This window comes from Panthera uncia, assembly GCF_023721935.1.
Source record: "Panthera uncia isolate 11264 chromosome B3 unlocalized genomic scaffold, Puncia_PCG_1.0 HiC_scaffold_1, whole genome shotgun sequence".
Lineage (NCBI taxonomy): Eukaryota > Metazoa > Chordata > Mammalia > Carnivora > Felidae > Panthera > Panthera uncia.
The window spans coordinates 103826752-103851295 of NW_026057582.1; the positions used below are offsets into that span (position 1 = coordinate 103826752).

Below are 24544 nucleotides of genomic sequence, written 5' to 3' on the forward strand. Positions count from 1 at the left end.
TCCAAGCAGTGTCAGTGCAGAACCCGACCACATGGGGCTCAAACTCATGAAGCATGAGATCATGACCTGCACTGAAATCAAGAGGGGGATGCTTAACCGACTGAGCCACCTAGGTGCCCCGGTATTTCATCTTATTTTATTATTTAAAATTGATAAGATGTACTCATTAAAAAGGCAATCAGTAAGAAGTCAGAGGCTGTTAGGATGAACAGGATAGTTGCTAATTTACACCAAATTCTGCTTCCAGTTGATTCTACCTTTTTTTTGGTTGCACAATATTGACAAGATCAGGAAAATTCTGATCACAGAGTTAGTAGTTAAAATAGTTCGTTTTTTAAGCTAAGCTTGCAATCTCAGGATACTGAAAGAGGAATAGTAAAGTTGTGTTATTTTAAAGTTGAATCAGCAGCAATATATTAGGTTGGACCATATATAATTGCCAACAACCCGCCGTTTTGACTTAGGGCAAATTCTTTTAATTCAGTAAATAATAATAGCTGACATTTATTTACTGTGTGCCAGGCCCATGCACTTTGGAAGCATGATCTTTCAATCCACACACAGCGCCCTGCTCTGCTGATAAGGACCCTGAGCGCAGGGAGCTGTCTGAGCTTGCCCGGGTGACCTTAGTTAGCCTCTGGGTGACGCCATCCTGGCGACCTTGCTCTGGCAGGGCTAGGTTGTTGGGTCCCCCTCGGTCTAGTCTGCCTCCTCCCACCGCTGCCGGCCAGGCCAGGTCGAGTCCGGCAGGAAGAATCCAGCTTCTGTGCCTCGGCGGCGCCCACAAGCCCAGGAGCTGTTTGTCTCTTAAACGGGTTAACCACCTCCTGAGCAGCGTCCAGCCTGCCTAGTGAACGCGGCTTTGCGTGCCTGTGCGGAGGGGCCCTGAGGGCCAGGGCCCAGCCACCGCGGGAGCTGTGGTCCGTCCCACCTGCCCCGCCCCCACCCAGAGAGGCTCACCAGATGGAGCCCAAGAGGGGACACCTTTGCCCCCAGCCCTTGCTGCCCTTTTGGCCACCTTGCACCAAGCCCTTGCTTGGCCACCATCCTCATCTCCAAGAGCTGGCGTGGGAGTCAAGAGACTGGTGTCTACAACGTGGTCCCCAACCCGGAGCAGCACTGGTACAGGGGAAGTTGTGAAAACCCGCACAGGATGAGGCTCCACGCCAGGCCCAAGCACTCAGGAAACTGGGCTCAGAGCCCTATTTGAGATTTAACAGGACTTGTAGGTGATGATGATGCCTGCGGAGGTTGGAGAACCACCCCTCTATAATCTGATCTGGAAATACTTTGGCCAAGTTGGTGTGTGACCGACCAGTACTTTTAAGCCCCCTTCCCTTAGAAACTTGGAAATTAAAGTCATGTGTTAGAGAGTGATGGAGAAAAGACAGAGGCTTGCACACTAAACCTCATTCTAAAAACAAGTCACTTTGAGGGTCTACACACCTGTCATATAGTGGGTGGGACTCAGCTCAGTGTTCATAGACTGAGTGGGCCAGTGCTTACAGCATACAGAAAATAAGTTTTCCTTCGATTATAACAAGTGCTTTGGAGTTTACATTATGTCACGTATTCCCCTTTACAGGAAAATATTCTCCATAGCTTGTTTTATCTCCCCAAAGACACCCCCAAATGTCTGCAAGCCAAGGATCTTGTTTTTTCTTCATTTGGATCTTCACTCATGGCCACGGAACACTGAAGAATCAGGAGCTGCAGGTTTCCTACCAGATGTTTTATAAGTCAGGTGCATCAAATCTCCCTGTATAACTGGTGCTGGGAATCCATTAATTTGAGACGTCTCAGGAACACCTGAAAACTAAGCATATAAACAAGGTGTGTTCAACAATCTGCGATGGGTCGACGTCGCGAGGTGTCCGGCTCTGAAGGTGAGCAGAGGATTCCTGTTGTTATTCCTTTAACTCCTCCCTCCCTGCCTCTCTCCCAGGCCTTCCCTCCTCTCCCCAGCCTCTTCCCAACATCTCCTCCCCCCATTCAGTCAGAAAGGCTTTCAACCAACAAATGTTTGAGCGTCTCTTACATTCTTGGTGCCAGGGCAGCAACCACTGACAAGACACTGGCCTGATGACCCTCAGAGCGTGGGGCAGTGTCGGGAAAACCAGGGAGACCCACAATAAACAAACAGTAACTACGTATTGGAATAAGTGCAGAGACAGGGTGATATGATAGGGTAAGTGGACAGGAAGGAAGGTGTCTTTGAAGAGGTGAGTTTTAGGCCAAGAGCTGGAAGTTCTAGGCTAAACCCACCAGGTGAGGAGTCACAGCAGGCACAAAGGCCCTAAGGCAGGAAAGAGCAAGTTGTGTTTAAAGAACTGGAAGGTCACTGTGGCTGGGGCCTGGTACATGAAGGGGAAGGAGAGGAAATGAGATGAGAGGTGGAGGCTGGGCTAGGTCACTTAGAGCTCTGTAGATTGTGGTAGGGAGGGGATGTTTTGTTCAAAGTACAACACGAAAGAATCCTTCATAAGGTTTGAAGCAGTTGCTTTGATGGTGGTTTGTGCTGCTAGGTAGACAATGGACCTTGTGTGAGAGAGGGAGGCAAGGAAAAGCAGGGAGATCGATTAAGAGATGTAGCAGTTTTCTAAATAGTAGGGCAGTCATTAGGACAGGTGACCGAGAAGCTTAGAGGTCTGAGGTCCTGGGAGAGGACCCCCTGGTCAGTAGACAAGGAGAACAGGGTCTTTGAGTGTGGGGGCTCCAAAGTACAAGGAAATGAAATCTCAGCACTTCTGTTCACAGTGGGTGGTTTCCCTTCCGGGAAGTTTCACCTTCCTGATTCTGGGGCTTTTGTGAGATGGAACTTGGGGGAAGAAAGCGTGGGGCATAATATTGGTGAGACCTGCTTGCCCTCTTTGGGGTCACCCTCTCAGCTTCTCTCTAGGGGCAGAACTGGGTGGGGGGTGGGGAGAGATTCTGCTTGAGCTCAGAAGCACCTCGGCACTAGCAGGGGAGGGAGGGAGTCAGTGATCCCCCAACTGCCAGCCTCTACCCCTAAGACAGGTGCTCTGTTTCCTCCTTCCCACCTTGAGGCCTCCAGCCCTCCCTCCCTCCACTGTCTGCTAGGGCCTTTGTTGGGGGAAGTCAGGGGAGTTGAGGACTCTGTTGAATGGGACAGATCTCTTATGGCTGAAGTGTAGGGGGGCTTAGTAGGGGAGCAGAGGCCCTTTCTATCCCAAGGGGTCAGAGAGTTCTGGATTAAATCCTGCCACATACCCAGGAAGGCCCTGCCCAGAGGGGTGGGCAGTAGCAGCCTAGTGCCATCTCCCACAGTCCCTCTTCCCCATTTATTGCCCTGTACACACACCACCCACCTCTGCCTCCAGGACAAGCCCTCAAGCTGCCACTTTCTCAGCACCTGCTATGCTGAGGGCTTAACAGGGATCATCTCCATTTCCATACACCCTCCTTAGGCATATTATTCAATTTTGCAGATGAGAACAGGTCTACACAGTTCAGGAAATCCAAGCTATCTGACCCTCAAAGCAGAGCTCAGGTCCCTAAACTGCTTCATCCAGGCAAACTGGATCTGAAGAAGGTTGGGGCTGAAAGATGAATGAATGAATGAATGAATGCATTCATGAATGAATGAAATGAAGGGGCTTGTGGATGGTGGGAGAGGTGGACATCAAAGAGAAATTGGCCCAAGCCCTCCCCAGGCGTGGCCGCGCTCCCAGGGTCCAGGTGAAAGGTGGAGGAAAGGAGATGGGGGGCAGCCTGGTCTAGGGGAAGGGTGTGAGGATCTCAAAGAATATCCTTGATTGGCCCCCAAGGTCGGCGCCTAGGTCTGGGCCCCGCGTCCCTTCCTGCCGAGCGCCCACAGGCTCTAGTCCTTACTAGGCGCTCAATAAAAAGTAGGTGAAATTTTGGCTCGTCTACGGCTGTTAGCGGGCACTCAGAAAATGTTGACAAACGGCTGGCTCTCCGCCGCTGAAGGGTCCCCACCTGCGGCCCACTAGGCTCGAGGGGCGGTATCGGGTCCCACCTCCCCCCGCGCTGCCTAATCAGCCCCTCGCAGGACTCGGCGGCGCGAGGGAACGCCCGGGGCGGGGCCAGCTTGGGGCGGGGCCTGCGAGCCCGAGGAGGAGGGGCCGGGCCCGCCGGGGTCCGTGATCTACGCCCGGAGAGTTCGCGCTCCGAGCGTTGCGCTCGGAGGGGCTCGAGCCGTAGCGCGGATGCTGGAAGTTCACATCCCGTCTGTGGGACCTGAGGCCGAGGATCCCAGGCAAAGCCCAGAGAAAGGCCACATGGTGAGCGGGGGGCAATGGATGGGAAGGTACGCGGGGACCCGCCGGACTCCTCCGTGCCGAATGTAGTGGGGACCCCGCGCCTGGGCCGGGGCGTCTGAGCGCGGCAGGTCAGGCCGTCAGAAGACGGCCTGCCGAGGGTCTCGGGCCGCTTGGATGTGCCAGCTCCGTGGACGGCGGTCCAGGTTCACCAGGGACTGCAGGGAACTGAGGGGAGGCTCTGTCCTCCCCCTCTCCTAAACGTGTGAGGAGCGTGGGAGGGTCTCCGGAGAGTGGCGGGGTTCCTAGGCCGCTTCGTGAGGGAGGGTGGGCGTGTTGCGGGCGCGGGTCCTGCTGAGCCCTTCTGCGGGGCCTCACGCGCACCTGGCCGCTCGCCCGCGCCCGCCAGGTGTTCCGAGTGGAAGTATTGTGCCGCGGGCGCAGGCACATCGTGCAGAGGCGCTACAGCGAGTTCCACGCGCTGCACAAGAGGGTGAGGCTCAGCCGCCGACTCACCGACCTCGGCCTGGTTCCTGCCCACCTCCTGGGAGACGAACTGCGGCCCCAGTCTCTGCCACCCCCGTTACCGCCCCAGTCCCTGTCCTGGGCACAGACCTCCCTGCGGGCTGCGGGGCGGGCGCACAGGGGCAGGGTGCAGCCTGTACTATGGGTGCCAACGTGTGGCCGGCCAGACCTCGGGCGTTTGGGGGAGGAGGGTGCCGGGGCCTCTCTCCACCCTGTCCCAACCATCACTCATTAGGGTCTTGGAGGTGGGGGCGGGGAGGCCTGGGAGAGACTCTTGGCTAGGCCGAAGTGAGCTTGAGGGCTCAATCAGGATGCTTTGATGGCACCGCGGTAACCTCCTGGCAGATCAAGAAACTGTACAAAGTGCCCGACTTCCCCTCAAAACGCCTGCCCAACTGGAGGACCAGAGGACTGGAGCAGCGGCGGCAGGGCTTGGAGGCCTATATCCAGGTGTGCATGGGGTTCACTCTGCTGCCCCCCAGCCTGCTGGAGCAGAGGTGTGACCCAGAGGGAGAGGTGCGGGGGCACGGAATGAAGGAGACCCACATCTTAAGCATGTTATTTACTACCCCAAGCCTCAATTTTCTGAACAGTAATGGGTCCAAACAGCCCTTTCAGTACTGATAGAAGGGAATAAGGTAAACGGAGGCAGGTGGTTTCAGTTCACCGAAAGCTAGCTCTCTCTTCCCTCCAGGGTGAGAGCGTGTGCTACCCTCAGTGATGAGGATTTGGGTGGAGACCCCCCTCTTCCCCACACGGTGAGGCCAGATTATAGGCCAGGTTGGCTTCCTGGGCATACGACCCATGTAGTTACTCAGGGCCCAGGGCTCAGAAGGGCCCAAACTTGGTTTAATGCTCTGCCCTGGCTTAGTCATTTGGGAAGGCCCCCATCGTTTCCATTTTGCACTGGGCTCTATGTTAAATAGCTGGGTCTGATTATAGGTTTCCTCTGTTCTCCTCCCCAGGGTGTCCTGTACCTGAACCAGGATGTGCCCAAGGAATTACTGGAATTCCTGAGCCTTCGGCACTTCTCCACAGACCCTAAGGCCAGCAACTGGGGGTGAGCACCTCTAAGGGCCATGGCCAGGCAAGAGAGAGGGGCCCTAGTGTTGAGGAGACAGGGGCTCCCTGAAGTAAGCAGCTGAGGCAAGGTTTTGGAGGCAAAGGCCTGATTCTTCCTTGAGATATGGCCTCCCTCATTAGCTTTCTTGCTCTGGGCAGAGGGACTGTTTTCTGGACCGTCTTGGTTTACCCCAGCTACCTCCGGAACTGAGCTTGTTACAAATAGAAGTAGTGGTCCCTTGGGAGGTGTGGTGCTGGGCTTGCGTGTCTCCACCCCTTCCTCACGCGCGCGTGCCTCCCCCCAACTCCTAGCCTGACAGCCGCTCACAGCGGGTCTCCTCTTTTCAGCGCCTTGGGGGAGTTCCTGCCCAAGAACAGCAGGCAAGTGGAAGCCCCACCCCCCCGCCCCCAATTCCCCGCCCGACTCAGGCTGCCCCCTAGTGGCCTTGTGCCTGCTGGTGTCTGGTCTCTCCCAGCAGTCCAGGTATCTCTGCTGGTGCCTCCTGAGACCACTTCTCACTCACCTTCCCTTTTTGGGTGCTTGGTGATCTTAATCCCTAGTCTCCACCTGATAGGAGACCCTGCCCCTGCCTCGCCTCTCCTTCCACTGTTATGACTCTCCTCCCCTATCCCCCCAGCTCTCAGCTCCACCACCGGCCTGTCATCAGCTTCTGCATGGATCCCTACGTTTGCATTCCATCCCCAGGTGAGGGGTGGGGGGATGGGCTCTGACGTATAATCTGTATTTAGGGCCTAGGTAGCAGGGTGGGAGTCAGGGGCGAACTTGCCATTTTTCAGCTCAGGACCCCCAGGCAATATCTCCCTCCTAATGTCCTCCTTTGGGGCAACTCCTATCCTGCTGCTCCTATAGCCTGCTTTGTATTCTCCTTCAGGAGGCAGACATGGTAAATAAACTTGGCTCTCCTGGTCTCCATTCTTCACCTGCTTGGCTTTACCAAGCCCTTATGAACAGGATGTGAGCCAGGAACGCCAAGGCCCCATTTGGGGTGGCCAACTGTTTGTACCTCTGGCCTTGGTGGGGACTCCTCCTCTTGAGGAGGGGGCTGAGCCTATGGGCGCAGGTGCTCTAGGAGCTGCAGGTCTGAGGCTGGGCCTGCTCTACATCAGTTTCTCTGTGGTCTCCTACCCCTTCCTCCCTTTTTCCTTCTGTCCCACAGAGCCTCTGTCCAACATGGTGGTGAATGGCGTGCTCCAGGGCCTCTATGGCTTCAGCACCAGCTCCGCTAAAGCCCAGTCCGAGGCTCCCTGTCACCCTGCTCCTTTGCCACCGATGCCCTGACCAGCCCAGAGGTCTGTGGGCCACCTGCCAAGACAGGCATGTGCCCCAGTGTATGAGCCCCCTTCTCAGAGGCTGGGTCACCCTTGGCCTGGACTCAGGATTTAACCACCCCAGATGCCAGGGCAGGGACAACAGGGGATAAGGAATAAAGGGAGAAGTCCAATTTAGAGGTAGGCTTTGAAAAGAGACTGGTGTATTTCTTCACCTACCCCAGAAAGGGGCAGGAGACAAGCAAAGGTTGAGGCACAGTAGTGGCAAAGGTTAGAAATGAGGAGTAAAATCTCCTGCTTGAAATTTTGTAGGCAGTGTCTAGAGAAAGGGGTCAGACCAGAACCTCAGATGGGGACAGGCCCCCCCTGCCCCAAGAGTCCCAGACATGCTGGGACAGAGACTTAAGCAGGTGTTAGAGGCCCAAGAACTCAGCCCACACTGGTTTAAAAAAAAAAACAAACCACCTTTTTTTTTTATTGGTCAGCATGGATAGGAGTTTGTTACAAAACCGGGCCTGGAGGCCTATGGAATGTGAGGTGAGGGGTCCACTCCGTCAGATGCCAGCACTAGGGCCAGTGCAGCATGGAGCCGTGTGGCGGGCCATCTTTACCCACCCACCCCACCCCCTCCCTGGAGGGCAACAGGGCCGCACAGATGGTGGCTCAAAGGGAAGAAGTCCCTGGGTCCCTACTCCTTGGCGATGGCAAAGGGCTTCTCCACCTCGATCTTGCCACAGTCTGCGATTGTCACATCCTTCAGGGGCTTGTCCCGACTGTCTGTCTTGGTGCTCTCCACCTTCCGCACTACCTCCTAGAAAGGAAGGCAGAAGCAGTAAAGCAGAGAGGTCAGGAGGTCCACCTCTCAAGGGAGACAGGCCTCACAATATGGCCAGGGAGGGATGAGATGCCCACATGAATAGCATGCCAAGCTCCAGGCACCAAAATCCTAATAGAAGCATAGCCAGGTGACAGGGCAGGGAGAACCCAGAAAATGCAATAGTTTTGATCCCTGAAGTACGAGCCAGGCTAAGGGCAAGGAGGAAGAAAAAGGTGGTTGGGGAGTGGGCACCAAGTGGCTTCTCAGGGACATCATGTTAAGCCATGTCCTGTACAAGTCAGGGTGGTGCCTGCACATCACTGGGTGAAATGGAGGCACCTGTGCAGCCTCAACAGGCCTCCTCCAGAGCCTGTGCCTGGAGCTGGAAAAATTGAGAACTTAGGGGCATAGAGTAGTAGGGTAGTTCTTAATTCCCCCCAAGTTTGTAAACATGAACACTGGTGTGAATGTGGGTCCCCTTTTGGGAAAACGATAAAAGATATGGTGCTTTCCTGACGAGAGCTGCCCAAGTTTAGCCCCTGAAACTCACCATGCCTTCCAGAACTTTGCCAAACACTACGTGCTTGCCATCGAGCCAGGCTGTCTTAACCGTAGTGATGAAGAACTGGGAGCCATTGGTATCTTTGCCTGCATTGGCCATGCTCACCCAGCCAGGCCCGTAGTGTTTTAGCTTGAAGTTCTCATCAGGGAAGCGTTCACCATAGATGCTTTTACCTGGGAAGAAAGAGTAGGTCAGGGAGCTGGGTAGGCCCAAGCCAAGCAGATCTTTGTGGTGAGGATTCCAGGGACTCGACCTCTGTGCCAGGCCAGGCTCAAATGGATTATAAGGACATAAAAGCTGTGCTCTTCCTACCCTCTGGTCTTGGAGCCAAATCATGCTGACAGACCAAGTGGGGCACGATGCCAGGCCGATTTAGTGAACAGCTAACCTGATCGATTACTTTGAGAATAGACTTTAGTGGCTTTTAAATAAGGCACAGATCAACAGCTACCCTTAGCTATGGCCTGAGAGGTCTGCCATAGGAACTGTGAGGGACTTTGGTGGAGAGAGGTGCTGTGCAGGGGACATGGGAGGGTAAGAGCTCTCCAGAAGAAGAGGACAGCTTTTGTTCCTAATGGCACAAAAGATACTGAGAGGAGGCTGGAGGGGCTGCCATTTGGGTTCTGGAAAATCAAGAACCTCTTATTAATGAACACAAAATAAAAGCTGCCTGTCGATGTGTGTGGTGTGTCTTTCCGCGAGGGGTCCGAGGCCAGAGGGTAAATGACAAAGGGAGCTGGGCAGACCCCTATGCCATTTCAGAGCTCCTCCCTCAAGTTCTCAGAGATGCTTCCAGGAGAAATCCTGTCTTGTTTTACCCAACACCTTTTTTTTTTTTTTAATGTTTATTTTTGAGAGGGAGAGAGAGAATCTCAAGCAGGCTCCATGCGGTTAGCATGCATCTCACAAACCATGAGATCATGACCTGAACCGAAATCAAGAGTCAAAGGCTTAACTGAGCCACCCAGGTGCCCCTACCCAACACCTTTCAGACTCACTTGCCTACAAAACTCCTTTTCCTTCCTCAGTACACCTTATTTTCCCCCTGTGGTTCCAGAGGATGGACCCCACTTGGGAAGTGGTTCTGGACAGCTGTTCTTCAGGAGGTATTTCTGACTGTAGGAGGTGGGGAAGTCTGAACCTAAGAGTCACTAGATGCTGACAGGGACATCTCACACCCAGGCTAGGGAGGAACCCCGCCCTCTGCAGTGACTCCTGGCTCGAGTGCTGGCTAAGATCAGAGTCCTCTTTGTAAATCTCGATCAACTGCAGGATTTCCCCACATCTATACTTCAGTCACTTTCCCAACACACATGGACTCCCAAACTCAGATGGAATAGCTCGAATTAAAGTTCAACATACTGTCGTCTTCCCCTCCAGACTTCAGTTACTCTTCTGACACCTTTTCCTTTGCACATTGTCCATATGGTTCCCACCCCCGTTAGCTGTGCATTCTTCCTCTGCACTCCTGCTACCCCCACTGCAGGTACAGCTAATGCTCAGAGCGGTAACGGAGTGTGCTGGAGAACCCTTGTGAGCATCTTAAATGTATTAAAAACTGCCATCTCAGCCTCCCTAAAACTCCTCTGCGACTGGGTCTTCCATTCAAGTCCTCTGTGGAACTTCATGCAGGACAAAGCCCAGGTTGCCAGGTCTGCCGTGGCCCACCACTCCGGGACCCCAGTGTGGCATGTGCTCTACTTCCATCCCCCGACCCCATTATTCAGCCAAGCTCCTGTGGCATAACATAGCTGGGTTCACCTTAGCCCTGCCTCTTTGTCCAAATTCTCCCCAGCCAGGACCCCAGTTCAAATCTTCCCTCATATTCACAAGGCCACTTCCTGATCAGCTTGGCCAGGAAGTGATTCCTCTGCTTGTTGGCACTTTGAAAATGGCCGGATTGATTTACCATAGGCCGGGCACCTACTACGCAGAACCCCCAACTCATCCCATTCTTTAGCAGTGAAAGCAAGTTGCTGTCCCCCTGATTTTTGCACCCGGCACCTACCATAAAGCCTGTCCCGACAGATATCTGGTGATGGGGTGAGGGGCAGCCTTAGTCTTGAGGGAAGAGTATGCTGGGCACCCAAGTACGGTGAGCCCTCCCGTGGGTTAGGTAAGTCCAGGCTATTTGTCTCTCTGTCCTATGTGTACAAGTAATGCAAAGGGGAGATTCAGTTGGCTCTTGCCAAGTGGTCTCTGGTGGGAGGGAGACTGCCAAGGGGAGCAGCTGCTCCCACCCCCGCTGGGGCTTCCAAGGTTGCCCACTCAGGCTTTGCATGCATGACCCAGAATCACCCACATGGTACACTTTGCTTCCCTTCCCCCCAGGGGGTATTTAGAGAAAAGTCATCAACGCTGCAGGCCTTAATTGCCAGGTCTGTCAGCGGGGTAAGATCCACATGACCCCTCATTTCTCCTCTCATACTGGGTTCCCTGTACAAAGAAGGCTGCAGCTGGTCTCAATGCAGGTGCCAGTCCTGTCTCTGGACCTGGGCGAAAACGAGGCCTTGTCTACCCAACACAGCCCAGCTCTCCCCTGTGGGAAGCTGCATTAACAGATCCTATAGCCCAGACGACCTGAGGTTACCTCCAGTGCCATCTCCTCGGGTAAAGTCTCCACCCTGGATCATGAAGTCCTTGATCACACGATGGAATTTGCTGTCTTTGTAGCCAAATCCTTTCTAGAAAAGGGAATGAAAAGGTGAGAGGTGGCATGAGGCACAGGCAGATATTAAGTAGGCCCTGCAAGAGCCTAGCCCACAACTCATCATGGAAGAGACACCACTGCTGACCAGATTCATCATTCCATGTGCCACTGAGTGAACAGTTCCCATAGGCGAGGCATGGGACACACAGATCCAGGAGAGGGGCTAAGACTGCACATTCCTGTGCCTTTATATAATTCCCAGACTTTACACAATTCTACTTCACATGTTTCCACCTTTCCCCTCTTTTTTTTTCTAATCATAGAAACAGATGCATGAAAACTGATCAAATCACATCAAAAAGTTACCTAATTCAATGGAAAGTTATAATAGGAACTTTTTTCCTTGATAATTTTTTAATTCCAGTATAAAAACATACAATGTTATATTAGTTTCAGGTATACAATATAGTGATTCAACAATTCTATACAGTATTCAGCACCCATTATGGTTAAGTGTACTCTTAATCCCCTTTGCCATTTCACCCGTCCCCCAACCCCAGCCCCTCTGGTAACCACCAGTTTGTTCTCTAGAGTTAAGAGGAATACAAACTTTCTTAAATGGGGCACTCCTGTTTCTTTAAAACCTGGGAAGCTCTGGGCCCTTCACCCTTAAAAGAAAGTTCTGGTTGCTTTTCCTTGACTACTGAAATGTCTTAAAAATAAACAATTTTCTTGGGTGCCTGGGTGGCTCAGTCGGTTAGGTGTCCGACTTCAGCTCCGGTCACGATCTCGCGGTCCGTGAGTTCAAGCCCCGCATCAGGCTCTGGGCTGATGGCTCAGAGCCTGGAGCCTGCTTCCGATTCTGTGTCTCTCTCTCTCTCTCTCTCTGCCCCTCCCCCGTTCATGCTCTCTCTCTGTCCCAAAAATAAATAAACGTTAAAAAAATATAATAAACAATTTTCTCCAAAAAAAAATCTATTTCTGAATTCAGTTTATAAAACCCACAAGATGCGATAATAGTGGTTCCCAGTACTATGGGTCGGCAGTACTCTGTGAGGGTACTCACAGGAGCAGTACTCCTGGTATAGTTGGGCCAGGCTCTGCACTTCAGTTTCCTGCCAGCCCTACTTGCCAATTTCACTTCATTTGAGTTTGACTACCTCTGCTCTGGTCACTTACCTCTCCCGTGGCTAAGGCCACAAAATTGTCCACTGTTTTTGGAACAGTCTTTCCAAAGAGACCGATGACCACCCGGCCTATATCTTCATCTCCAATTCGCAGGTCGAAATACACCTAAGGAAGAACACCATTTCAAAGTCAGCCTTTTTAAAGGGGCCTTGTTAGGGAAGGGAGGGGCCAAGAAGCTACCATGAAGGTAGGAGAGAACAGAGCGGTATTTTGAAAACAGTGATTCCGAACCTGATTTTGGTAGTGACAAAAACTCTACCATGAGAATCTAATGAAGACTCCAGACCCTTCTCCTAGAAAATGCGCTCTCCTTAAGATTATAGCGTGCCAAACCACCTTTAGTCTAAATAAATAATGAGCACAGATTCTAGAAATGAACATCAAAAAACCATAAAGAGGCGAGCCTAAGCTTGCCACGCACGTTTAAACTAGATTGTTGTGTTTTGTAATTGGAAGTGGGTAAAATCTGGCCCAAGTAAAGAAAGGATTCTGTTTGGCAGATGTGATCTTTCACCATTTCCCCAGCGCTGGACAGTATTTGCAAAAAGACTGCTCTGAGGCTGACAGTGGCAGCCCCAGCTGGACATGCCCAGCGTCGGCTCCTGAATCACGGCAAGGGCTGGGGTGTTGGGGAGGAGCCGAGCATTCTCCGGTCTCAACGACCAGGACTGCACGGACGCCACGAGGCCACAGCCGAGAACCTAGGGAGAGGCTGAGCCAAAGTTGAGGACGCCTGGGCCTGAGCTCTGGGAGCCTAAATGCCTCGGACACCGCTAACCAGCGGCGCCGAAGCCGGAACCCGGGGGACGGAGGGTGGGCCTTGCCAGGAAGGTTGGGATAGGGGAAGACGGACCTTGACGGTGACTTTGGGCCCCTTCTTCTTCTCGTCGGCCGTGGAAGGACCTGGCAACAGCAGGAAGAAGACGGAGCCCACGATGAGGGCGGCGGCGAAGAGCAACTTCATGTTCCGCTCGGAGAGGCGCAGCATCCACCGGGCGAAGCGAGCGCGGCCCGGGCAGCCGAGGGCCGGAAGAGGGTGGGGACGCGTCAACGTGGGCACCGGCGCCTCCACCGAATGCGGCCGCGGGGGGGAACCGGGGCTCCTACCGGCCTCCTGGCAGGAGGCGGGCCCTGTTTCCCCCCTCTAGGTCTGCGCCGTGTAGTAGGTCCCCGTGGGGGGCGGAGCCCGCCTCGCGGACCCTGCTGGGTGAGACGCGGGCTCGTGGGTGGCTGCCACGTTACTGTGGCCTCATTGGCTCCCCCGCAAGCCAACGCCCACCCACGGGGAGAGGATCACTGAAGGCGGCACCGCCTGGCCCTGAAGAGCGCGCGGATTGGGTCTCTGAGGAGACTACAAGCCCCAGCATGTAGAGCGATGGGTCCCTTGGCCGGCTCTGCCTTTGTGGGAGTGGAAATCTTTTGGAGGGTCAGTTTATGTTAGAAGTCGGTGGATAGCGGGAGAGAAGGCACTTGTTATTTTCCGAATTGGGCCAGTTAAGCATTAGCCACCATCAGTTTGGGTTTAAATATGGTAGCTTCCCCAAACTCGGGGCATGTTTGTGCTTACCCAGAACATGACCTTATACTGCTCCTTCTACTTGTCTTGTAAAACTTGCTTCAAACCCCTTTTTGACTTAGTCCATGTCACTATACTACCTGTTCTCTGGTTTTTACCGTGCTTACTGCTGTATGTATGAGTCAGTGCACGCTTTAATATTGTATACTCTGGTTCTTAACTTCCTTTCTTTGCCTATTTTTCCAAGTAACCGTTTTGTGTGCGTGTGAGCAACGGATTGTGTTGCACTGATTTTGTATATAACTCCGCCAACACTGCTGCAGGGCTGTATTCAAATTTTGGTTGCAGTAACGTCATAGTACTGAGGTGGCAAATAATACCTATGAGACGGCCTGGGTTCAGGCGCCCCACTCAATGCTGTTTTTTTGTTTTTGTTTTTTAATGTTTATTTTTGATAGAACATGCGTGCGTGTGGCGGGGAGGGGCAGAGAGGAGGCAGAAGATCCTAAGCAGGCTGCTCGCTGTCAGGGCACAAGGCCCGACCCCCAGATCATGACCTGAACTGAAGTTGGTTACTTCAGTGATTGAGCCACCCAAGTGCCCTTAAAATCACTTTTCGAGGGGCGCCTGGGTGGCTCGGTCGGTTAAGCGTCCGACTTCGGCTCAGGTCACGATCTCGTGGTCCGTGAGTTCGAGCCCCGCGTCGGGCTCTGTGCTGACAGCTCAGAGCCTGGAGCCTGTTTCAGATTCTGTGTCTCCCTCTCTCTGTGACCCTCCCCCGTTCATGCTCTGTCTCTCTCTGTCTCAAAAATAAATAAACGTTAAAAAAAAAAAAATCAGGGGCGCCTGGGTGGCTCAGTCGGTTGGGCGTCCAACTTCGGCTCAGGTCACGATCTCACGGTCCATGAGTTCGAGCCCCGCGTCGGGCTCTGGGCTGATGGCTCAGAGCCTGGAGCCTGCTTCCGATTCTGTGTCTCCCTCTCTCTCTGCCCCTCCCCCGTTCATGCTCTGTCTCTCTCTGTCTCAAAAATAAATAAACATTAAAAAAATTAAAAAGAAAAATCACTTTTCGAAGCTTAATATAGAAAGTCTTGGTCTTCACAGCCCAAATTCCAGGTAGGCACAGCTCCCTTTCAATTAGTTGAGCCCTGCAATTTGTTGTCTTTATGAGGTGCTGACCCAAGTTTGAGGTTATGCATGGCCACTGGCATTAATTTGTCCTTGCTTACACTGAGGTCACTGCAGTCAGGCTGCAAAGTTTCCACATTTCTCTCATGTAAACACAAGTGATGTTTGCTGTTTCTAATCCTCACACCTCAATCCGGTAAAGGTTCTCCTAGGTAAAACTGTTGCACTGACAAAGTTGATCTGATCCTCCAACCATTTTTTTGGTCAGGCCTCTTTCCCCACTCACTGGTCTCATGCCCTCCATAGCCATTGAGAAAAATGTTTACCAAACTATGTTTTTTCAAAGTAGCCTACACCTGAGGAGCTAATGCTAAAACACATAAAACCTGCCTCCTCCACACCTCCCCTCCACTTTTGAAAGAAAAAAAAGCTTGATGGATAAAATGCTCTCGGTGTGAAGTTTTTCTCTCATGATGATCTTAAGTGTCTTCTGCTTACTTGCCTACCCAGTGAAAAAACAAATCAAGTAGTAATTGAGTAGTAACAAAAAAGCTGGAACCAATCATGCCGACTGACAGTTACTTTGTGGCCATATATATATATATATATATATGATTTTATAATTGCACATCATAGTTTTATCCCCTGTGTAGATGTTCATTAGAAGAGCATTATAAAGCTATTCCAAAGCTGTTCCACAGAGTACATCCTAACTTCCTGATGTTCTACGACCTAAGAACCACAGGGATACAGGAACCAGTATGTGAGTGATGAATGTCCATGTTCTGCCAGGAATATTTAAAAAAAAATTTTTTTTAACGTTTATTTATTTTTGAGACAGAGAGAGACAGAGCATGAACGGGGGAGGGGCAGAGAGAGAGGGAGACACAGAATCAGAAGCAGGTTCCAGGCTCTGAGCCATCAGCCCAGAGCCCGACGCGGGGCTCGAACTCACGGACCGCAAGATCGTGACCTGAGTTGAAGTAGGACACTTAACCGACTGAGCCACCCAGGCGCCCCAACTGCCAGGAATATTTAAAGTGACCAACAGGGGCCGCCTGGGTGACTCAGTCGGCTCAGGTCCTGATCCCAGGGTCATTAGAGCCCAGCATCGGGCTCTACACTCAGTGTGGAGCCTAAGATTCTCTTTCTCTCGGGGAGGGGGGGGGGGTGGGGCACCTGGGTGGGTGGCTTAGTTGGTTGAGCATCCGACTTCCGCTCAGGTCATGATCTTGCGGCTCGTGAGTTCAAGCCTGGCGTTGGGCTCTGTGCTGACAGCTCAGCCTGGAGCCTGTTTCAGATTCTGTGTCTCTCTGCCCCTCCCCTGCTCATTCTCTCTCAAAAATAAGCATTCAAAAAAGATTCTTTCCCCATCTGCCCCTCTCCCCAACTCATGCTCTCTCTAAAATTAAAAAAAAAATGGGGGCACCTGGGTGGCCCAGTTGGTTAAGCATCCAACTCTTGGGTTTTGAAAGTTTGTTGGGTTTGAGCCCTGCATGGGGCTCCATGCTGACAGGGGAGAGCCTGCTTGAGATTCTCTCTCTCTTCCTTTGCCCCTCCCCTGCTCATGCTCTGGTTCTCAAATCAACAAATAAACTTAGAAATAAACAGAAATAAAGTGACCAGCAGGAGAGAGCAATGTTCAACCCAAAGGAATGAAGCAAGAATGCCAAAGTATCAAGCATTATTTTCATTCACTAGAGCCCTGAATCCTATCAAAGTAATCCTAGCTGGATTCTTAGTTACAAACGAGCCAGGGGAATTTAAAACCAGACAAACCAACCAACTAACCAAACAAAATTAGTCAAGAAAGGTAAGACATTTTATTTTACATACAAAAAGGGTGCAAACTGAGTCCTTTCCTCCCCAAATTAGGGAAGAGGTATACTTAAAGATCACATTTGTGTTTTTCCATGGTGCCCTAGGAAATGGGCTACTCTGAGATAACACATCAAGACCCATTTTCCGTTTTCTCCAAAGGCGGCTTACTTCCTCTGCAGAGGAGTTTTTCCTAATGGTGTACAAATCTCTCTCCCAGAGGAACCATTTCAAATACACTTGAAATAAACATTCATGTTAAAAAATACTACAAATTTCATTTTCACAGCTGAGCTTTGCGACCAGTGCCGGGGTTTATGAAACAACAACACATATCTAAAATAAAACAAAAAGTTAAAAAAAAAAAAAAAAGGCATTTAACAATAAATCAGACACATCCACACAGCATTTAAAACTGATTTCCACAGCTGATTTATACATTATCTAGTCTTAAAAAATTGCAATCAACATCCCAACATCTTTTTAAAAGTACAATGGGCAAAGATTAAAGAAACAGACAAAATAATAATATAATAAATTAGAGCATGTAATATATCCAATGGGAATTGATGAATCAACATTATTTTCCATTGGGGGGTTATAATATTTTTGGTTTCATCTCTATCTTTTCTGCTGTTTACTTTTCTGCTTGATAAATGGGGCTCATTCCCAGAGCCAGCCTGCTGTGACACTAGTTTGAGAAGCTCAATTGTTACTTGTTTACTTCCAAGGATATTCATAAACACATGGTCTCAGCAGCCTGGCCTGTGAGTCTTTATGGAAGTGAAATGCACAGATGAGACCACGTGCGCATGCACGCACATATACACACACACAGGCATACAAGCGCAACCACACACCCATCTGTAAATAGATTTCCCCCCAAAGAAATGGCTCATCTCTCCTGAGACATTCCTAACAGATTGATAAACCTCTTACAAAAGCTTTCAGTGCAAGGGCTGGCCTGGGATTTGGTCTGGAGCTCATGAAGAGGAACACTGAAAATGTCTCACCTGCCCTGAAAGAGGGGGTTTGCAGGGAAGAGGCAGTCAGAACAGCTGTTTTCCTGTGTGTCTTGTTGGGATGACTGCACTGCACCCCCCTTTATTACCAAGGATAACCCTCTGCTCTGAGACTCTGAAGGTGGTGATGGCACCGGAAATAAGATTGCAAGGAGTAAAAGAAAAGCGACAAAAGAAATTCTGTCCACAGAACTGAGGTTTCTTTATAACATCAAGTTTGGTAACAAAACTAGAAATATATGGAGTACATGTTCACTTTTTCCTTTGTAAGCTGATCTACAAATACTGGAGTGGACTTCCTGGTTGCTTTTTGAGGAAATTTGTCAACTACTACAGTCTATATCCAGGGAACCTACTTACTATTTTTGAATACAGTGGAGAAACCTATTCTTTTGCACTCAGTCACCTGCAAAAGGAGTTATGAGAAACATGTTTTTAAGACTGCTTAATTGATCAAAGACTTCCAAGATTTCTTATTTGTGGCTAAAACACTGCTCAAACTCTGCAAACCCTCAGAAGGGCCATAGTTTCCTCTCTTCTTTATTCAGAAACAAAGCCACCCCTCCGCTGCCTCCCTCCCCCCACCCCCAAAACAATAAAACCATAGGAATCCCATTTTGATTCCTGCCAACCCGTCATAGGGAAGACTGGGAATCACTGGCCATCAATTTCTAGACAGGGCTTTCCTGGAGGCCCGGAGTTGCCAAAACAAGAGCCCCCAAAACAAGTGCCTGGTGCTTATATATGGCCAATCCAGATGGGGTGCCTCGTTATCCTGGCTCCCTAAGGGTTGCTGGAATTCATCTGCCCACATTGGGGCAATGGCGGGGACAGTGGCAGTGGACTGGCAAAGGCAATGTTGGCTGTATGGCGCTGTAAGCTCCCAATCTGAGTAATTTGAGCCCTAATGTGGCTGACGCTGGAGACGACACTGTCAGGGCAATTCACTGGGAATGGAAAACTGGTTTCAGTATGAAAATGGAGGTGACTGGGACACACAGGAGGCATGTGGAATTGGGAGAGATGCATCAAAAGATCAAGTTCCTTTGAGATGCTTTCTATGCTGTCATGGAAGTACTTATTTTTGAGAAACATCAGCCATGCTTGCTGACAGGGGCAATTAATTCTATCTTTTGCATACAAAAAAGTTAAGGCTATGATCTTTAGTAACCAATCTGACATACATTTACCATCACTGCATATTTCTGACATTAAAGGAGGTTACTAACACGGAGAATCAACAATGAATATGCACTATCCGTGTCCATTTCCAGTGCACTAAGCTGGGATATAGAGGTGATGGACCCTCTTCTGGCTAATGGCAGAGGTGATTTCTTTGTACCTGGAATTCATGCAGATAAAACAGGCAAATCAACATTTCTACTGAAAAGCCCAGGATTCTGCTGTCCCCTGTTGCCTCTGCATTCCAGAGTGAAATGGAGCTTTAACTGGAGGTTAGCCTAGTCACTTGACTTGTACCTTCTTAGACCCTGTTTACTTCTAGACAGACCCAATATAGCAGAATGTTCACTAAGGCTGTCAGAAAAGTACACTGGCTGCTGGCACACTGCCCACCCTTGCAGAGTCCAGAGTGAGACCACTGGGAAATGCCAAGGTGTGTGTAAGCGATCAACCTTTAGCTGCTTGATTGCACAGACATACGTCATCCTCTGGTCATAAGAGAAGGACCGCTTGTGCCTTGGTGGATTCCTGGCCTGCGTGACTTAATCTGCTCAGGATGCAACACCTGAGGACCGTAGGGCTTGGGAGACATCCTCCTAATGGCATACTATTAAGAATATTTTGAGTGAACGCTGCTAGTACTTACTGCTAACTCAGAAGCAACTGCACCGACCCCAAAGAAAAAGATCCTTAGGCACCATGCTGTGAAATGGAGAAAGTTCCAAAACTATAGTGAGTAGATTTGGGTGGGTGGTGGGTGGAGGGACTGCCCAACCTCAGGGACCCGGCTGAGGCACAGAACTAAGCAACTATAGCAACAGGGTTGAAGAGGGAGCCCTGATGTGCTGGTGGGGATGGAACTGATGGCCAAATTATTCCTTAGGTAGTCTTTTTATTTACTTAATTTTCAGGAAGATCACAATAGAATCTCTCAGAGGCCTGGGACCACCTTGGAGTGCTAATGGCCTTGGAAGAATCACCATTACCCTACATGCCAGAGGGACGTGGGGCTCTTTGCCTTTGTTATGAAAAGCAGATACCTAGTAAGAGATTTTGGGGGGGGGGTGCAGAGAATGAGAACAGTGCATTAGGAAGGACCCCCCATAACTGCTTAGGTTTAACCCTTCAAGAGCTAGCCTTTAAAACATTTAAGACCAAAAAAAGTCACAAACTCAGCTGCAGGGGGGCTTGCCCTGAGCCAAGCTGGTCAATGCCTTTGCTTTTTTGTGGAAGCAGAGGTGGGAGGCACTTAGTGGGGTGTGGAGTGCCAGGATGCTAGAGGCTTTGTCACTACTTCCCCTTGCCATCCCTTGACAGGCAAGGTTTTTTCCTACAGAGGGAAAAGGAAGTTAAAGTTTCTATACAGGAAGTTAGAGTTGCCCAAATGCCAATTGAGAAACTGTACATTTCTGTGATGGTGCCTTAACCACTAGGTATTATCAAGGAAGCAAACCTCAATATTCAAAACCCTTGTGGAAAAGGGATGTGACACTGTGTCTCCCAGCCACTCTGTTTTGTATACAGGAAAATTTCTTTTAAAGAAATGAAAGATTACAATCCTTACATGAGCTGAGCAGGTTTGAAGCCAGTAAAATGGTATTTCCTAGCCAAGGCCCGATGGAAGAGGTAAAGCCCAGTAACTCTGATCCATGCCACTGTTGCTATCTCTGCTCCATGTAAGATACATCGAGGGACTTGTCAGGAAATGCCAACTACCAGAAAGTATCCCCACATCCTCCAGTCCAAAACACGGCCCTCCATCTCAAGCCAGAGGCAATGATTTCGGAGTTCCCAAAACCACCAGACTAAGTCACCAGCCACTGTCCTCCTTGGTGAGTTAGCTCTCTCTACTCCCAGATACAAGGCCTTGTTCCCTGATGTAAGTGGTTCTTTCTCCTCCATCACATCTGGAAAGAGGTCACTGTTTACATAAGCCACTGAACTCAAATGAAAATTGAGCACAGTAAGATTAACTCCATACATTACTTTCCAAGCAGTGAACGAAGAACCGAGACTCTTCATGGTAGTAGATCAGGTGGCTAACCCACATGGGGAGGCAGACAGTGGACTGGGGAAAACACGCTCTAGGTACATGGCCATCTTATCTGGAAGGAGTCTATATCCAAATGAGAAGATAATTTCAGACCTTTCATTTCAGTATCCTTTCCCTTGGAATTTTCCAGCACCAGCCAATCTTATCTTCCTGTTCATACAGCCCCACGTGCTCAGTCCTAAGCATGCTGCTGTGGACCTGCTGGGAGATCTGCAGGTGCTTGGTTCCTGGTAAGGCAGGCCAGCCCAAATGCTATCACTCAGCTATCGGGGCAGACAGTACACAATGATTTTATTTCCTGGCCCTATGATGCCAAATCCTGAGGTTCTTCTGGCAGTTGGAAGGCGGGTTCACTTAGTCCTCCTCTTCTTGTCCACTAGTGGCAATATGGCGGTGGCCATTTCATCACTAATTTTGTCCCCCAAGTCACTAAGAAAGTCACATGGCTATTTAGTTGGAAGTCCCTGGCAGTGGAGGAAACTGGTATTTCCAATTTTTTTGTCAAGCATCTCCTTCTCCTGGTCAGTCTGGCTTGGCTGGCTCATCCCATGTGCTGGAGAGCTAGGCGGTCCAAACTGTAGGCTGATGAGGTCAAGAGGCTCTGGTAGGGACATTCTTCAGCAGCTGAGAAGATGAATGAATATTCAAGTATGTTTCTTTGCCAACCTGAGTGTTTACTCAGAATGACAAGAGTTTGGCTTCTTCTCTTTTGGGTGCTGCAGACCCAACTTTTTCCATTGAGAATGTCCTCTGGACCCATGTTCTCTCTGAATGGCTTGGCTGGCCCCATCCCCCTCAAAACAGAAAAAAGTAAAACTCCCAATATAACCAGACACAATATGCATCTGCCATGTTTTTTGTTTAAAAAAAAAAACAAAACTAAAAGTGCAATAAAGTCAGTTTTTTCCTTTGCTCAGAACAATTTGCATTGTCCTACTACCGTCTGGAGAACAGAGCTCGCTTGTCAAGAGAGCGAAAAATGCCAACGCGCAGGGACAGTAGACTGCAGATTTCTCACAGCTTGTGTCCGACAGTGTAACTTGACAGGAGGGAGGGTGGCAAGAACCTGCACCCCGTGGCCAGCTGGGGATGGAGGCTGCAGAGGCACAGAGGACGGAGCCATACTGCCAGGCACACCTGGTAGGTGGAGAACGTTCTTCTCCTGCCAGGCCTGCCATCTTCCCCCTGCCTTCTTGACCGCACCCCCAGCCTCTTAAGCTCTTTCAGCAGACAAAGCCTTTAACTCACTAGCTTTTATGCTGGAGAGGGTTGAGGGTGGGGCAAGAACCGGGAGTAAACTACGGGAGGGAAGAGAATAGTAGTCCTTGAGTTTTTGTGAATGACACCTTCACTGTAAACAATAGGAAGGAGAGTCAACCAGGCAGCCCCGAGGGCAAGCAGTGGAGGAGCTGCAGCTCTGGGACCTGCTCAGAGCTGTAGGCAGGCGGGGATGGCCACTGACCCACTGGGCCCTGGCTGCCTGCACTGGCTCCTTCTGGGGGCATCTGTTTTCTTCTTTTTGGTTTGGACCTCCACCCTCCCCCATAGAGGAGTCCCTTCCAATGAAAAATGGCAGGAGCTGCGGGTGCAATTGAGTTAGAGTCCCCAGGGCCTGAGGACTCCTGGGAGGCACTGGTCACTTGTGGCGCTGGGCAGTCTTCTTCCTTTTCCTCTTAAAGAAACAGCAGCACCTGGAGTACAAGGAACATTGCAAGTCAGTGTGGAAGGCTTACAGCTTCAGACTTCTGCCTGCTTCTGCTTACTGCCCGGCGGGTGGGGGGCAGTTCCCCCCTGGCACCCACCCACAGGGCCACCCACACCCACCACCTACAGTGCACACACTGGAAGCAGTGGGCAGTGTCTGCCAGGAAAGCCAAAGGAAATAGCTACTTCATTTCAATCTGCTACCAAACTCAATCATCAAAATGATGCAGGCTAGGCAGGGTCCAAACAGGTGTTTTTTGGAAGGATGAAGGTTTATCATTGAATCCAGATATTTCATCTTTATCTGGAACCAAGGCTGGGGGCTCCTCAGGGCTGCCTAAGACTAGCCTGCATTGTCTGCCCCTTGATACAGAGGGCACAATAATTTAATGCAGCTTCAATGGCCAGTGGATATGGAGCTAAACTGAGACAAATGAATCCCCCACAAAATATGATTGCAATTTTAGCAGGATCTCATGATGCTGCCAATGAAGGATTAAGGATTCTCTCCATCCCATACCCCCATCCCCACCCAGCTACCCGGAGCAAGCAGAAGGAGCCCTGACTCTTAATAAGTACTGTGAGCCTAGATCCCCTGACTGATATCAACACAGCCCACGTTTCATTCAGAAGGGACCAGCGCCACAGCCCAGGAGTTGACCAATGGCAAGCATATGGCTGCAGGGTCCTCGGCTTAGCTACTGAGACTGCTGCTGCCGTGCCAAACAAGGTTAGAGGACTAGCCCTGTGTACGGTGGAGGTTGGGGTCTGCTCCCTTCATCCGCCCTCCACATGTTGCCCCCTGGACAATAGCCACAGCTCCAGCACAGCCCTAGGCCCAAGCATCCCTTCCTTACTCCAGTCTCTGAAATAGGAAGCAGCTCTTGCTGAGGCATGACTAAGTCCAGAAGGGGGTGATGAGGGCTGTGGCATAGCTGGTGCATAAGACATGTCCTTTCCAGGAAGCTGACACATGGGAAATGAGAATGTGAGGGCCAGAAGGTGTGGATGAGTCAAAGATGCCAGATGGTGGAGGGGAGTCAAGCTGCAAACTTGTTGGACCCTTGAAAGGAAAGCTTTTCGGAGAAAACTCTGTCTGGTTCTCTTGCCTAAATCTCTGGGTTTAATGCCAGGGCTGTTCATATGAACATAAAGAACTGGTGCTTACTTCCCATTCTCCTAAGTTCTCCACTGTAGCTAAGATTCTCTCCTTTTTCAGCCAGGCTCCTTGGTATTTCAACACCCAATGGACAAGTTGTTAAAAATTTGGAGAAAGTTTCTTAGAATGTAGAAATAGACATTTATACAAGTAATGATAGCCTTTCCCCATATCTGAATGAATCAAACATGAAAATTTTAGAAATAGGACCTTCTTAAGAGGGTCTTTCAAAAGACTTTCTGAAGATAGGGTGCCTGGGTGGCTCAGTCGGTTAAGCATCCGACTTCAGTTCAGGTCATGATCTCACAGTCTGTGAGTTCGAGCCCCACATCAGGCTCCGTGCTGACAGCTCAGAGCCTGGAGCCTGCTTCGGATTCTGTGTCTCCCTCTCTCTCTGCCCCTCCCCCACTAGCACTCTGTCTCTGTCTCTCAAAAATAAATAACATTTAAAAAAATTAAAAAAAAAAAAAGACTTGCCGAAGGTATCAATGACATTTATGCAACACTATTTTTTTCAAGTTTATTTATGTACTCTCTCCCCTCAACATAGGGCTTGAACTCAGGACCCCGAGGTCAAGAACCGCATGCTCTTCTGACGGAGCCAGCCATGAGTCCTGTAAAATACTA

At 50.4% G+C, this 24544-nt stretch overlaps 3 protein-coding genes and 1 long non-coding RNA gene across 10 annotated transcripts in view; 1 reads left to right on the forward strand and 3 right to left on the reverse strand.

The window, feature by feature from the left end:
• Window positions 1-1534: 1534 nt before the first annotated feature.
• Window positions 1535-3961, reverse strand: LOC125908890 (uncharacterized). The gene is made up of 2 exons (XR_007453465.1): window positions 3853-3961; window positions 1535-1816 (listed from the first exon to the last, which is right to left on the reverse strand). It is a non-coding gene; the product is annotated as an uncharacterized LOC125908890 (long non-coding RNA).
• Window positions 3962-4061: 100 nt separating this feature from the next.
• SNX22 (sorting nexin 22) lies at window positions 4062-7750 on the forward strand. Of its 3 annotated transcripts, XM_049611763.1 has the most exons (7): window positions 4062-4265; window positions 4651-4734; window positions 5112-5216; window positions 5732-5826; window positions 6177-6209; window positions 6467-6534; window positions 7007-7750. In XM_049611763.1, the coding sequence occupies exons 1-7, from the start codon at window positions 4191-4193 to the stop codon at window positions 7126-7128; spliced, it is 582 nt and encodes a 193-aa protein (XP_049467720.1). In that variant the 5' UTR covers window positions 4062-4190; the 3' UTR covers window positions 7129-7750. The 3 variants fall into 3 exon arrangements, with proteins under 3 accessions (XP_049467720.1, XP_049467718.1, XP_049467719.1); XM_049611761.1 differs by lacking the exon at window positions 4651-4734 and having other exon boundaries at window positions 6141-6209; XM_049611762.1 differs by lacking the exon at window positions 4651-4734.
• On the reverse strand, window positions 7562-13378 carry PPIB (peptidylprolyl isomerase B). The gene is made up of 5 exons (XM_049611760.1): window positions 13189-13378; window positions 12327-12440; window positions 11088-11181; window positions 8486-8670; window positions 7562-7929 (listed from the first exon to the last, which is right to left on the reverse strand). Exons 1-5 carry the CDS (start codon window positions 13321-13323, stop codon window positions 7807-7809), a joined length of 651 nt encoding a protein of 216 aa, XP_049467717.1. The 5' UTR covers window positions 13324-13378; the 3' UTR covers window positions 7562-7806.
• A 3401-nt stretch (window positions 13379-16779) lies between these two features.
• The window catches only part of CSNK1G1 (casein kinase 1 gamma 1), a 174602-nt gene continuing 166837 nt past the window's right edge, over window positions 16780-24544 (reverse strand). For 4 of the 5 annotated variants that reach the window (XM_049611752.1, XM_049611748.1, XM_049611751.1 and 1 more), the window contains one exon: window positions 16780-22745. In XM_049611752.1, coding sequence (XP_049467709.1) covers window positions 22691-22745 — 55 coding nt within the window. In that variant the 3' untranslated portion in view covers window positions 16780-22690. Of the gene's footprint in view, window positions 24542-24544 lie in introns of all 5 variants that reach the window. The other variant, XM_049611747.1, reaches the window with a different exon arrangement.